Source organism: Alexandromys fortis, unplaced genomic scaffold (genome assembly GCF_014885135.2).
Source record: "Alexandromys fortis isolate MF-2015 unplaced genomic scaffold, M_Fortis_MF-2015_v1.1 scaffold_9, whole genome shotgun sequence".
NCBI lineage: Eukaryota > Metazoa > Chordata > Mammalia > Rodentia > Cricetidae > Alexandromys > Alexandromys fortis.
The window spans coordinates 5188795-5203614 of record NW_026067892.1 but is presented as its reverse complement, the minus strand read 5'-3'; the positions used below and the strand labels follow the sequence as shown (position 1 = coordinate 5203614).

The following is a 14820-nucleotide window of genomic DNA, read 5'->3' as shown; positions in this document are numbered from 1 at the left end:
TCTGTAACCTAAGTAATTAATAGGATTTCCTCTTTGAATCTTTTTAGGAGCAATTTGTAATCCCCATTTTGGCAAATCTTTCTTTACTTCTTTAAACATTTCTTCTAAAGTATCTGCATTTGAATCAGATAACAAGATGTCATCCATGTAATGGTAGATTATAGACTTAGAAAATTGCTTATGTATTATTTCCAGTGGCTGACTGACAAAGTATTAGCACAGGGTGGGGCTATTGAGCATTCCCTGTGGGAGGATGGTCCATTGATATCTCCTACTAGTCTGAGAATTATTATAAGTAGGCACTGTGAAAGCAAATTTTTCTCTTAACTTTTTCTTGTAAAGGTATAGTGAAGAAACAGTCCTTTAAATCAATAACTGTGAGAGGCCATCCTTTTGGTAACAGAGAAGGCAGAGGAATTTTAAACTGTAGAGGGCCCATAGATTGAATAACCTTGCTAATAGCTATAAGATCTGTCATCATTCTCCATTTTCCAGATTTTTTAAATACAGGAGAATTAATTCCAAGGGCTGGTAGATTCTTCAGTATAGTGAGCATCTAGTTGCTCCTGTACTAGCTGTTTTAAAGACTGCATCTTTTCTTCTGTTTGAGGCCACTGTTTAACCCATATTGGTTTAAACCCATTTTAAAGGCATGGTCGTTAGTACCTCTGAAGGTTTGTCAATTGCTTTGTGTTCTTGTGCAGCCTGAATAGCTGGTGACCTTTGTCTATAATATCTTCCCCAGAAATATAAGTTTTGGGTGGCTGCAGGGTGGCCCTCAGAGAGGCAAGCTTCACCTATTCCTGCAGTATTCTACATGAGCAAAGCTGAGCTTTTCCTTCAACATCTCATATCCAGGTAGGGATGCTTGACAGTAAACAAGCAGAAGATGTTTATGATGCAGTAACAAGATGAAATGGAAGTGGGCTAGAGAATGACGTGTGAAGCTACTCCTCTTAGTGTTTGATTGGAGCAAAGAACAAACTGTGCAGAGATTTATGAGCTGAGAAATAGGATGGTGTGTGGACCATTGGAGAGGTGAGCAGCAGTGTGCATTTTAGGAGTCACTGTAGGTCTATGTAGTTACAGAGGGTAGTGTCAGGAGTGGTGTCCAGAGGGACTGATGGGCTAACTTGCCCGTGAAGACTCAGGCATACTCTGAAGAGGCCTTTACCAGATCTGGTTCTTACTCCTGCAAGGAAGCTAAGAAGAGTCACAGGGACCTTGTAATGTGAGAGGGCCAGTGTAGCCTAGAACCAGGGTAGTGGTAGTGGTCCTGAAGAACGAAGGGAGTTCATTTGGCAGGTACCTGGGTTTTCACTGATACTGCTATTGTAAGGAACAGGAAAGAACCAGTTCAGGTTGGTTCATTTAAGTCCAAGATAACCACTAGCTGTTTTCAGGAGGGCAGAATCCACAGTTGAATTTATAAAAGAAAGGCAGGAAGGCGCTGGTCTTCCAGAAGATACAACCTTGGGAATTACTGTTATACAGACAGGACTTATATCTAGACAAGAGATCACGTGATAGAGAAGATAGGAGAAGGCTGGAGACAGAGCCTGAGGCCTCCTAGCATCCTCAATAAGGTTTCTTCTCTCATCAGTTCTCAGCTGAGACAGGGTAAGGTTTTTGTTATGGCTTAAATACAAATTGTTACCCACAAGCACTTTCCTGAAAATTTTATTTTTCTTGATTGATAATTTCATTGTATATGTATACCACATTTTTATCTCTGTTTTTCTTCAAAAGTTTTTATTGTGCCGGACAGTGGTGGCAGACGTCTTTAATCCCAGTACTTGGGAGGCAGAGGCACGTGGATGTCTGTGAGTTTGAGGCTAGCCTGGTCTACAAGAGCTAGTTCCAGGACAGGCTCCAAAGCTATAGTGAAACCCTGTCTCAAAAAACAACAAAAAGCTTTTATTGCATTTATTTATTAATACACATAGTTGTTTTTTTATTTATTAACGCACATGGACATGATACATATGAGGAGGTCACAGGACAATTTATGTAAGTTGTTTCTTTCCTTTTATTATGTGGGTCACAGGGATCACACTCAGGTCTTCAGGCTTCAAGGGAAGTGTCTTTACTCACTGAGCCATCTTGCTGGCCTCATATGTACCATATTTTCATTATCTATTCAGCAGTTGTTAGACGTAGCTGATTTCATTTCTCTGCTTTTGGGAAGAGAGCAGCTACAAACATGTATATGTAAACATTCCTATAGAAGGATAAAGGAATACATGCCTGGAGTGATATAGACAGTATTAATAGAAATCCTCCCCAGTCCTTTTTTTAATTTATTTTTTCTTATTTTTTTATTGAGCTTTACATTTTTTTCTGCTCCCCTCTTTGCCTTTCCCCTCCCCTTCAACCCTCTCCTAAGGTCCCCATGTTCCCAATTTACTCAGGAGATCTTATCTTTTTCTAATTCCCATGTAGATTAGATCCATGTATGTGTCTCTTAGGGTCCTCTTTGTTGTCTAGGTTCTCTGGAATTGTGATTTATAGGTTTTTTTTTTTTGCTTTATGTTTAAAAACCACCTGTGATTGAGTACATATGATAATTGTCTTTCTGGGTCTGGGTTACCACACTCAATATGATGTTTTCTAGATCCATCCATTTGCCTGAGACATGTCACACTGCCTGGGCAGTCACCCAAAGTTCTTCTGTATCGTTGGGGCATCCATCTTCAGCCTTCAGTCCCAGTAGACATTTTCCTGAAGCAGGAAATTTCAAAGACAGTTCCACCTATATTGGCAATTTGTCAGTCACTTTCTTCTGTGTCCTCCAGAATTTCTAGCAGACTCTTTCATGAAGCAGGAATCCCGAAGGACCATCTCATGTTTAGGCAGGTTCAGCAGTCATTTCTCTGTGGGTCCTGTGTGTTCAGTTAAGCAGTCTAGACAAGAGCAGTTTCTTGCCCAAATGGCTAGCAAACTCCATAAGGAGCCTCTTCAATACCTATCTTTTTTTCAAAGTAATTGGTGCTGCCAGGAGCAGACATGTCTCATTGTCATGAAAAGTCCTAAGTTATTAAAATATTTTAAATACCATATTATGTAGTGTTTGAAAGGTTTGAAGAGTACCCACCTATCTGAAATACATCTCTTTACATCTAGAAAATCTAACATGACTACAAGCTTGACTATTATAGATGGCTCTCTATTTATCTATATTTCTTAATTATACATTACATTTTTAAATGAGTTGCACAAACACAGTACCTTAATCAAGAGCCAGGCAAGTTCCTTTATTCATTAACCAATAAAAGCAACACATAGAAGGACCTCCCAAGCCACAATGATGCTTCTCTTTTTTAAAATATTTATTTATTATGTATACAATATTTTGTTTGTGTGTATGCCTGCAGGCCAGAAGAGGGTACCAGACCCCATTACAGATGGTTGTGAGCCACCATGTAGTTGCTGTGAATTGAACTCAGGACCTTTGGAAGAGCAGGCAATGCTCTTAACCTCTGAGCCATCTCTCCAGCCCCCGATGCTTCTCTTTAAATTATTTTTTCCTGCAATTATGTTCATAACTATAGAAACCAATTAACATAGTATGGCTTCATTTACACAATTTTCAAGAGTAGATAAAAAGTCACCCTCAAATCAGATGAGAACTTCAGTTGCTTACAGGTTGACTAAAGGAAGGGAGATGAGGGAACTTGATGGTGATGGAATTGAGTGTCAGAACTTGGTCATTATCTGTACCTCTAGTCTTGCTTCATTGAGACCACACGAGAAGACTGTTCTTAGCTGCTAAAGTCTACACTGTACACACCACTAAACCTTGTCCATGGACAGCAACTCTCACCAGCCCCAATAAAGCTTTGCTGGCCTTTCCCTTTTCGTCACAGCACAGCTTATTTTTCTCTTGTCTAAGATTCCTTCCATTCACTACTTCATTCCTGTTTCATTGCTCAGATTTATAGAAGTTTTTTTAGTCAGGGCTTTCTAGAGTAGCAGAACTGATAGAGTGAATGAATGGTTAGTCTGCGTGTGTGTGTGTGTGTGTGTGTGAGAGAGAGAGAGAGAGAGAGAGAGAGAAGAGAGGGAGGGAGAGAGAGAGAAGAAAAGAGGAGAGGAGGAGAGAAGAGGAGAGGAGAGAGTGAGAGTGAGTGTGACTAAACTATGGTCTGGATAGTCCAACAATGGGGTGCTTTATGATGGAGAGGAAGGCCAAGAATCTGGAAGTTGTTCAGTCTAAGAGACTATATGTCTCTACCATCCCAATCTTGCTGGATGTGGAAGAATATCTGGACAGATGCTCATTTTTGGTCTGCACTGGACTACTAAAGAAGTTGGATTGATTGGTTTGTTTGTTTATATTGAGGCAGGGTTTCTCTGTGTAGCCCTGGCTGTCCTAGAACTCACTCTGTAGATGTCTGGCCTCAAATTCAAAGATCTGCCTGCCTCTGCCTCCCAATTGATGGGATTAAAGGTGTGCATCACTACTACCCCAGCAAGAAGTTGAATTTAATACCAGATGCAACAACAAGCTAGATGAATTTGCCATTAAGAATGGGGACAAGTAGACAAAAGCAAAAGCTTCTTATTCTTCTGTGTCCTTTTATGTGGGCTGCCAATCCCACTTTAAACAATTTGATCAAGAAAATCCCTCACAGTAATGCTCTTGAAATTTGAGTTTTAGTTGATTCCAGATGTAGTCAAACTGACAATCTAGATTGGCAGTCATACGAGTGTTAGTGAGTGACACAGTGGCAGGATGGTTAAGGAACCAGGAAGTTAGCTCTGGTGGGATTTACTGCCTGTTTTGTGTGCCCTCATCGGAGCATTCTACCTTTTCCCTCATGTCCTTCCACTCACATTTTCAACATTTATCCATGTTATGATCCGGGTCAGTGCTTTCTTCCTTTTTATGGCTACAGAATGTCTACAGTATGGATGTCCATATTCATTCATTCGCTGTTTGATGGGCATGTGGGTCATGTGCTGTGAGCCGTGCTGTTGGAGCAAGCCTGCCTGCATGTGCGTTTGTGTCATCTAGTCGTTCTTTTAGAGTGGGGCTTCAGGCAGTGAACCCAGTTTTGCCTCACCTGAGTATGACTAGAGCTCTTCTTCGTATTAAAATGCTGTTCCCCTGGAGACAGTTTTCTAGAGCTGACAGTTCTCTTTTGTTCAATGCGTGGGAAGTACAGCATCACTTCCTCTGAGAAGCCAGTTGCCATTGTTTAGGGAGGGGTCATTTCTCTTGCTGTATTCAGCATAGCCGCCCGGGGTTTGGATATGCTATCATACTGTGTTCCGTTAGGCTCTCTGGCAGCCTGTCTTCTGCCTGATCAGGTTCACATTCTGTCAGTGTTTCTCAGCTGTTTGCAGCCTTTCTAGTTTTTCTCTTAGACTACAGTGACGTGAACATTGACTCACCAGTTCCCTTCATGTTTTAATACCACCTTTCTTTTGCTAACTCACATTGGCTCATTTCCACTTTTGTTGTCCCCTTTGTACTGATCTTTTTCATTTTTTTCTATGTGTGTGTGCACTACCACCTCCAGCTTTTTTATGTGGGTTCTGGGGATCAAACTTGGATTGTCAGTCTAGTTCTTTTATACACTGACTCATCTCTCTGGCCCTCACTGCTTTTATTTTCTGTCCCTTTCATTCTCTCTCCACTAACACCTCAATAATTGTATTTTCAGTTTCAGCTTTTCCATTTGTTACTCTGTATACCTTCTGTTTATTTGCTGAGATGATTTTAAAACTTAACCCCTTTGCTCACTGAGGAACCTTTATGGTGGCTGCTTTAAAAGCATTGTATTTGTCTGCTATACGTGCATATCCGAAGCAGGCTTATTTTGGTTCATGGGTTTGAGGTTCAACATCCTAATAGCTCTGTACAGGTTCTAGTGATGGAGGGACCCTGAGCTAAACCACGCTGTGGTGGAGACACTCAGGTCTATATCTGTCTCTAGCTCTTCTTCAGTCACTCTATCCTAATGATTGAATCACTTCCCAAAGACCTTACCTTTAAACGCTATCGATAGATTATCTACACTTTAACCCCATTAACTTCTGACTGGTGTTTAAACTCTTGCATGAATTCTGGGAGAGAGGCAAGGCCTGTTTAGACCCTTGTGAAATAATCGTATCTTCAGTGTCCTCTCTGTGTGCAGACAGGTGGCAATCCTTTCTTATTCGCATGCCTTACCTGGCTATAAGCCCTAGGTTTTTGTGACTGGAACTGAGCTCTGTATTACTCTTTTGTCTACATGGTTTATGATATTTTCCCTCCATGATCTGTCTCCCCTCAAATATTGTCACAGTGACTGAGCCCTTATGGTGCTATCATGAGGTCATTCCTGTTGGCTGCACCCTTGGCTGCATTTGCCACACTACGTAAGTGGTCTGTTTTATCTTTTGTTGGGTCCACACACTCTCGAATGCCTAGTGTAAGCGAGGATGCTGTAAAACCAAAATCTAGACCATTTCATAGGCAGAAAGAAAAGCTTATTGGGGAGCCAAACCACTAGAGCTATATAGCAAGATCAGGGGAGAACAGCAAAAAGTGGAAGAAACCTTGACAGTTTTAAGGGTACAGGTAGCAGTCAGGGAGGCTTGTGAACCAGAACAGCTTGGGAGTTAGAGTAAAGGGAGGTGTGTTGTGGGTCAGAACAGCCTGGGAACTAGCTTGGGGACTTTAATCTGTTGCAGACTTGTTTGAGCTAATCAGGAACTAGATGCCCCTGCCAGAGGCAGTTGGCTAGAAGGGGCGGATAAGGATAAGGGAAGTGATGGCTTTTCCTGACAAACAGAAACCCACTTTACAAGGTTTCTGAGGAATGCTGAGTTTAGGCTTTTGTTTACCTGATAACAATCCTTCTGTTTACCTGGTCAGAGTCCAGCCTGAGCTGAACCCAGACTTTCTTTCAGGACATTGTCAGCAGCACTGCTATTTGAGGGCCTGCTTTGGACCCAACACCTAGTTATTTTGTTCATCCTGTAATTTCTTTATATTTCTGTTGCAGTAGCCTTATCCACAGAAACAAGTCTCATTACTTAGAGAGTAAATGAGCTTTACTCTGACTATTCCACATGCCATGGATACCCTAAGTACTGGCAAGACAGCCTAAGGCCTGCTCTCATGAAGCTTTCATCTGGTGGGAAAAGAGAGAGGAGCCTATGTAGTAGAAGTGGTGTGCACTGAATATGAATGTCTCATGGTCTCCGGCTGCTGGTGCTGTTTTGAGAGGGTCTGGGAATTTTGGTGGAGAGGCCTAGCTGGTAGAAGTAGGTCACAAAGGTTTCTTGGGAGTGTCTTGTCCTTGGCTTCTTCCCCTCTCTCTGCTCCCTGTCCACCACGAGGTAAAAAAGCCATTCTACCATTTGTTTCCATCAACATGATGCTCTGCCCAAGCACACCAAGCGTGCAACCATGGGCTAGACTTTCCAAAACTGCAAGTCAAAAGCAATCTTTCTTCAGTTTGTTTCTGCTAGAAAACAAAGTGTCACAGAGAAAAGTCATATAAGCTTTAGGGAATGAAGACTGATTGACTGGTGAGTGAGTAAAGTGATATGATATTTGATACATTCTCAGAGTTTCCATCTCCGTTTAAGTCCATCTACTTTCATTTTGTTATGTTTTGTTTCTTGAGACAGGGTTTCATCTGGTGTAACAGTCCTGGCTGTCCTGGAACTCACTCTATAGGCCAGGCTGACCTCAAACTCAGAGATCTGCCTGCCTCTACCACCCAAGTGCTGGGATTAAAAGTGTGGACCACCACACCTGGCTCTCAACTTTTTCTATTAGAAGCTTTCAAGGTCTGAATTATGTCCTACAAAGTTTATAAGCTGAAGCCCTGATTGGAGAAGGTCACACGTACTTGGAGGCAGGGTCTTTCAGAGGTAATTAAGTTAATTAGTTCACTATGATAGTCCTCTGTCCAGTCTGACTGCGGTCCCCATAAGAGAACAGACACAAACAAAACAGAGGGCTTGCCTGCCTTATGAGGACACAGGGAAAAGATGCTGACTGCATACTAAGGAGAGGCCTAAGGAGGAGCCAGCTGCTGGCACCAGACACTCTGACTTCAGCCTCCAGGACTGTGATGAACAACTTTCTTTTGTTTATTCTCTTCTCTGTGGTGTTGCTGTGGCAGCTGGAGCTGCCCTGAGCATATTAGTCATCTGTGTAAATTCCCTGTGTTGTGTCTACATCTGTATCTGATGCTCAGTCACTCCTCACACCTCTTCTTTTCAAAGATTTATGTTATTTGTTATAATTTGTTTTATTTTATCTTATGGGATTTTGCCTATATGGATGTCTGTGCACCCCCTGCACACAGAAAAGGGCATCTGAGTCTCTGGAACTGAAACTGTATATGGTTGTGAGCTGCCATATGGTTGATGGGAACTGGACCCAGGTCCTCTGCAAGAGCAGTGAGTGCTCTTAATGGCTGAGCGCCTTCTTTTTCTTCTTATGCCATGTAAAGTTTTAGTTAAAATCTGGTTAATAATCAACAGGGCGATGCTCCTGAATACTGACATTTATTTGAGACCAGCTGAGGAATGCAATGGGAACAGGTGTGTCCTAATAAACTATGGCATGATAAAGGGCTGAGGCAAGGGAAGTTTTCAAAAATAAAGTGAAGATTGCATAAGATCTTGTGAAACAATACTCCCTGGCTACAAGGATCAATACAGTGACGACAGTCCAAGGTGGCAGGCTGTCCTTGAAGAAGTACCTTCTGGGCAAGGCTACAGTGTCCTCAGTGCAAAACTGGTCCCAGCAGTGTGTTGTGAATGGCTCTTGCCATCAGGCATGCCATCGTGAGACCCCCCCTCAATTGTGAGGCCACCTTTATACCATCCAAGCATTAATGATTAATTTGGTTTGAGCTTGACAGCTCAATACAGTACTGTTTTGATTTTGACAGCTTTTGTGGGTAGCATGTTTTATTGTGTAACAGGAACTGAGGGAAAAAGGCCTTTACATTGAGATTTTCTATTAATCTAGCTGGGATTTAGGCTGGGCCTGATGTTGGTGCTCTTGTTTCTTCTTCCATTGCCTTTCTGGTTTCCTGGGACTTCTCCCTGAAATGGGATCTGTGCCTGGCAGTTCTCTCGGCTGTATACCCTATATTACTGTAACTTGTAGTTGTTGTTGGTGTGAAGTATAGTGTGGGAGAGGAACAGAAATGTTCAAAAGACAAAATCTCAGTCGTAGTGGCGTGTGCCTCTGGGCTGTGGCTGTCACCAATATTTCAGGGTTTTCTTCAGGTTGACCAGGTCCTGGAATCTTCTCCTGAGGACCAGCTTTGCTATGTAGAGTATCCAGGGCATGGTGCAAGATAGGGGGCCTTCCTTTCCCTGTCACAGCTGCCAGATCACCACGAGAACCTGGTGAGATTCCTATGCAACCCAGTTCCCATGGCTCTAGCTGTTTCTTTTCCAGGGAAGTAGATCTCAGTGACTCCAGATTTCACAGTGATGGTTAGGTTGGACTCCAGTCCTCTGATGGACCAAAAGGTCACCGATTTTGTTGTGAGGATGGAGGGATAGTTTCCAGGTGCTGTGCATGTCACTGATGAACCTGCTCAGCTGAACTGAGGAAGAAGGGCATTTGAAATAGGGAAAGGTATACTGTGTGAAAGGACAGAGGCTTACTGGGGAAAACAAAGACAAGCCAGTGTTCCTAATGTTTAGAATGGACACCACACAACGTGAGGGGAACTGTGGGGAAGCAGTCGAGCTGATTGGGTAAGGCTTCTGCCATACATAGGGCTGTGCTTTTATCTCCAGTGCGAAGCAGAGAGGAGTCCTTTGAGTTCCATTTAGAAAGTGTCATTCTTGCCACAGGAAGATGCAGGAGCTGTGTGCTAACTCAGGAGGCCTTTTGTAGCTCAGTGGGCAAGGGAGCCCTGTCTGGGGTGTGGTCCTTGTGGGCTTTAGGGTGTGTTGGGAGGAAAAGCAGGCAAGATTTCTGATGAATAAGAGTCAGTACCCACATCTCTCTCTGTGGGTGTCTGGGGAGGAGCATGGAGAACTGTGAATTGGAATTTGCTGTTGTGCAAGCAGATATGGCATCAGGTTCCCAAGGTGAGCTTTCTAGAAGTTTTGTCAATAGGAAACCCAGAATTCAGAGAGAGAGAAGTGTTAGAGAAACAAAGTTGAGCATCACTGGAAAGCATGTGGGATTTGAAGACTTGCCATGGGTGAGGCGGTCTCCTAAGGAGAAAAGGGAAGAAAAGGACACCGGGACAGAGGCAAGTGCATGGAAGAGGACCAGTGAGGAGGACATGCTGCAGAAGCCATGGAACAGGTCTTCCCGATCATCTTCCAGGGATGGGAGGTGGGGGTTAGCTGTATCAGAGAACTAAGTAGTGTCATCCTGTGCCCAAGCTGGGCTGGGACTTGTTTCCTGCCTTGGTCTTCTCATAGCTGTTGTTACAGGTGAGACTCCAGTTCTTTTGACTCTTGTGTTCATCTCTAGAAAGCATCTAGAGACTTTCTTCCCTATGCAGAGTGTGCTCTGTCTCTTGTGCTTATGTAATTTCTAAAAACTCTAAAAATTTATCTTTATTACTGTGTATATGTGTGCTTGCTTGTCTGTGTATGTAGTGTCTGTGGAGGCCATAGAGGGCACTAGCTTCATACTGTTTCTTTTAATGTTACTATTAGATAGCTTAACAAAAGAATACTTACTGCTCTTGCAAAAAGCCTGAGTTCAGTTCCATTACTTATATATCAGGTGACTCATAACAGCCTTTAATTGCTGTTCCAGGGGATCTGACACCTTTTTCTGGCCTATATGGGCACCTACACACACATGGCACACACATACATATAAATAGAAATAAAATCTTGAAGGTAACCATTGAAGTACAGAAGAGAGGAACCATGGGTAATTGTTGACTTCTGGAGCAGAAATATCAGTGTTCTTCAGATGTAGCCCCTGAGAAGTTATCACGCTCCCCTGGGTAGCCCCACATTGCACACATATTATTCTTTTTTAAAGATTCAAGGGTGGACTGGGGGAAGGCCAGTCCCAAGGCCAGTCCCACAAGGGGCAACCAGTCCCACTCCCACGAGTGGTACAAGTGGGAGACCTGAGGCCTCAGTGGGTCACCTTGGTGGGTGAAAGACAGACAGATTTATCTTGCAGAGAGGCAAGTTTACTTAGTGAGTTACGGAGGGGAAAGGAGAAAAGGGAGAGGGAGATAGGTAAAGAGTGGAGAGAGAATAATGAGCAGGAAAGAGAAGGAAATAAAGAGAGCATAAGCTGGGGGAGGCAGGCTATCTGCTTCCCTTGGTGGAAGGGGAGGGGTTGGGAGAGGGCGGGGCTTGTCTCTTAAAGGGACAGGATACCCAGGTGACAGACTAGGCCAGTAGCTCATAACATTCCCATCTCTTTCTTATAATAAAAAGGTGGGAAGTTAGGCACAACAGGGTAAAAGAATTGGGACGGCGGATTCTCAAGACTGCTTCCTGCTTATTTGTGGGCGTTATCTTCCCGGTGGAACCTGAGAAAGCTGTGTGCTGGCCACATCCTGGGGTAGCTGGTTGCTTTACTCCTGTCCAGGGTTTGTGGTATGGAACTGTCCGGTGTCTCTTGGACCTGGCAAGGTGTTGGCAGAACAGAGGACAAAGTTAAGTTTAGGAAGATTAAAAAAAAAAAATTCAGGACCAGGAAATTGAGGGGGGTGTTTCTGACTGTTTAAGGTGGATCCTTCAGTTTGGCTCCCTGGAACTCACAAGAATTCTTTGGGTTTATGAAAACATAAGTTTTAGACATATACGTTGTATAAACAGTAGCATATTTATGTCAGAATGACTGTGACAGATGTTTTTGCACAATGAAAAGTATTTTTAAGACTATGAAAGAGAGCATGAGAGAGAGATTTGATAACTTGCATTTGTCCTCACACCTTTATAACTTGTAATACATGCCTTAATAACTTGTATTTGTGTTTTACTGAAATTTATTTGGTGAGGTTGTCCTTTTAAGCCAACAAAACCTCTCAGCTGTCAAACTTCATCAGAGATCCTGATACAGTCCTCAGCCCACAGGGTATCCACTAGAGAGAAACTGTTAGAATTTATTCTGGTTAAAGATTATTTTGATTTGGGCTTTTGTTTTGGTGTATTTTTCAGAGGAAGTTCTACCATAAACAGGGCTACCAGGTTCTGTTACTCCTGTGCAACATTCAGATGGAAAGCAAAGGAATACAGTGTGGCGCTTGTAGCCTGTGTGCGGTTGTTTGAATGAGAATTCTCCCACATTGGATTCATTCCCAGGTGGTGAACTGGTGATGGAGAAGGGCCATCTGTCTATCTGTTGCTTTCATTGGTTAATTAATAAAGAAACTGCTTGGCCTGATAGGTCAGAACATAGGTGGGTGGAGTAGACAGAACAGAATGCTGGGAAGAAGGGAAGTGAACCAGACGCAATGGAGCAAGCTGCCAGGTCAGACAGGCTGAATCTTTCTCGGTAAGCCACCACCTCGTGGTGCTACACAGATTATTAGAAATGGGTTAATCAAGATATGAGAGTTAGCCAATAAGAGGCTACAGATAACAGGCCAGGCAGTATTTAAAATAATACAGTTTCCATGTAATTATTTCGGGTGTAAAGCTAGCCGGGTGGCGGGACGCAGCCTGCCGCTCCTACTACAGACTGGGAAGGATCAACAGGCGTGACCTGTTGGAGGAGCTTTATTGGTGGTTTTTTGAGGTTTCTAAAGCCTATGCCTTGTGAATAGGATGTGAGCTCTCAGCTATTGCAACAACACTATGCCTGTCTGCCTATTGAGCTTCCTCCAGTGATGGTCCTGGAATAACCTCCGAAACTGTAAGCAAGTTAAATGCTTTCTTTTATAAGTAGTCTTGGTCATGGTGTCTCTTCACAACAATAGAATAGTAACAAAGACACTGTGATATTGTCCATCTCAAAGACCCTGTGTATGAGTGTTTGTCTGTATGTATGTATGTGCACCAGATATGTGTCTGGTACCTGTGGAGGTCAGAGGAAAGTATTAGATCCCCTGGAATTGGAGTTATGGATGGTTTGAAACAACCATGTGGGTTCTGGGAATTGAAACCAGGTCCTCTGAAAAATAAAGTGCTCTTAACTGCTGAGCAATCTCTCTGTGCTTTAGTGTTTTAAATGATACAGTCATGACATTTGAAGATGGTTGCTTATTAAAGGCGGTGATTGTGTTCAGTCATGAACATAGAAAGCTAGGCTTTCTGTTTCTGGACTAGCCCACAGCTCCCTCAACTGTCAGACCTGTCATTCAGAAAGACCCCCTTCGGGTTGACTTTCTGAAGAGGCTTTGATTTTAACCAGCAGCATCTCCTCTCCCCAGATCCAGATGCAGAAGTGTGCCTTCATGCCTTGCGACTTATCCAATCTGTGGTTCTAGAACCAGAGGTCTTCTCCAAGTTGGCTTTGGAACTCCGAAGCTCCTTACCCCTACAGCGCATCCTGGCCATGTCCAAGAGCCGCAACTCCCACCTGCAGACTGCTGCCCAGGAACTCCTGGAAGACCTCCGTGCCCTGGACTGCAGTGTTTAAATGCACTTGACCAACAGGGGCTTGGTGAAAATGCCAATGGCCCTTTCCCTCTCCAGGCCCTTTACCGTTGTGTTCACAACTAGATGGCACTGTGTGTCATGTGTTAGCCATTGAAGGCCTTGACTGACTTGAGATGGACATGATGGGTAAGATAAGCATCGTGCATTTCCATCCCGAGAGGTCACACTTGTTAGATACTTGGTTATGATTAATCTTGTTAGAGCAATAACCAAAAAAGGTTGTATTCTCCAGTTAGAAGTCCTCTCTGGATACCTGGAAACTCTTCCAGAGCTTTCTCAGAGTAGCTTCTTGCTGCCCTAGAGGCTGCCACACCAATAGGGTCACTGTAAAGATGGGACCAAGTAATCAGTGTTTCCCAGAAGCATTTCAGTAATAGTTCATCTTCCTTTTCTAGTAACCATAACCCTAATACACAGGCTCACTGTGTAACCTTCTGATGAGCCTGTTATTTCACATGGCACTGGACAATTGAGCTCTGTTTTGGTGCTTCTTTTATTTTTGAATAAAGTTGAGTCAATATTAGCTATTACATTGTAAAATACAATCTTGCAGTTGGGAAGTTGGTGTCCTTTGTATATTAACAATGTCATTTGTATAGCAAAACACATTTTCCTTACTTTGTTCTGGCCCTTTGTGAACTTAAAACAAGTATAGGAAAATTACCTCAAGATAAGAAAGATGAAAAGTAAATTCCATTAAGTCATCTACCTGCCTCTGCACTCCTGTGGTGTGTGTGTGTGTGTCCGTGTGTGTCCGTGTATCTGTGCAGCCATCACACTAGCTTATGTTCTGAGACACTGGCAGAGGACATAAGAAAACATGCTGTACCTGTCACAGACAGAGAAGTGTGTGAGAGAATTCCATTTAAGTCAGCATACATCATTATTTCTCTGGGTTGCTTCCTTGAAGGCAGGGCAAGTTACTGCAGGACATTGAGCTTGGCCCCTGTAAGGGAAGATGTGAATCTCTGTGTCCCCATGCAGTGGCAGCCTCAGCACACATGTTGAGCTGTTTCTCTGTGTGTGGTGTTGTTGAATGACTTCATTGTCTTTTAAAAGAATATGTTCTTTATGTTGAACAAAGAACTCAGAGAAAGGTATGGCTACTTGGATCTCACAAGGCAGCCTTTTGTGGAGCACTAACTCAGCAGAGCCAGGGATATACAAAGCAGCTTAAGATTCATGGAGGGAGATGTGGGTCTTTCTGTGCTTGGTGGCTCTGTAGGTCCGGTTCCAATTAAAAATGAATGAGTACAG

At 43.2% G+C, this 14820-nt stretch overlaps 1 protein-coding gene across 1 annotated transcript in view; it reads left to right on the top strand.

Moving 5' to 3' along the window:
• The window catches only part of Hsf2bp (heat shock transcription factor 2 binding protein), a 65781-nt gene extending 51542 nt beyond the window's left edge, over positions 1-14239 (top strand). Inside the window, exon 8 of the mRNA XM_050141665.1 lies at positions 13335-14239. Within this exon, the coding sequence (XP_049997622.1) occupies positions 13335-13543 (209 nt within the window). The 3' untranslated portion in view covers positions 13544-14239. The remainder of the gene's footprint in view (positions 1-13334) is intronic.
• The last annotated feature ends 581 nt before the right edge of the window (positions 14240-14820 follow it).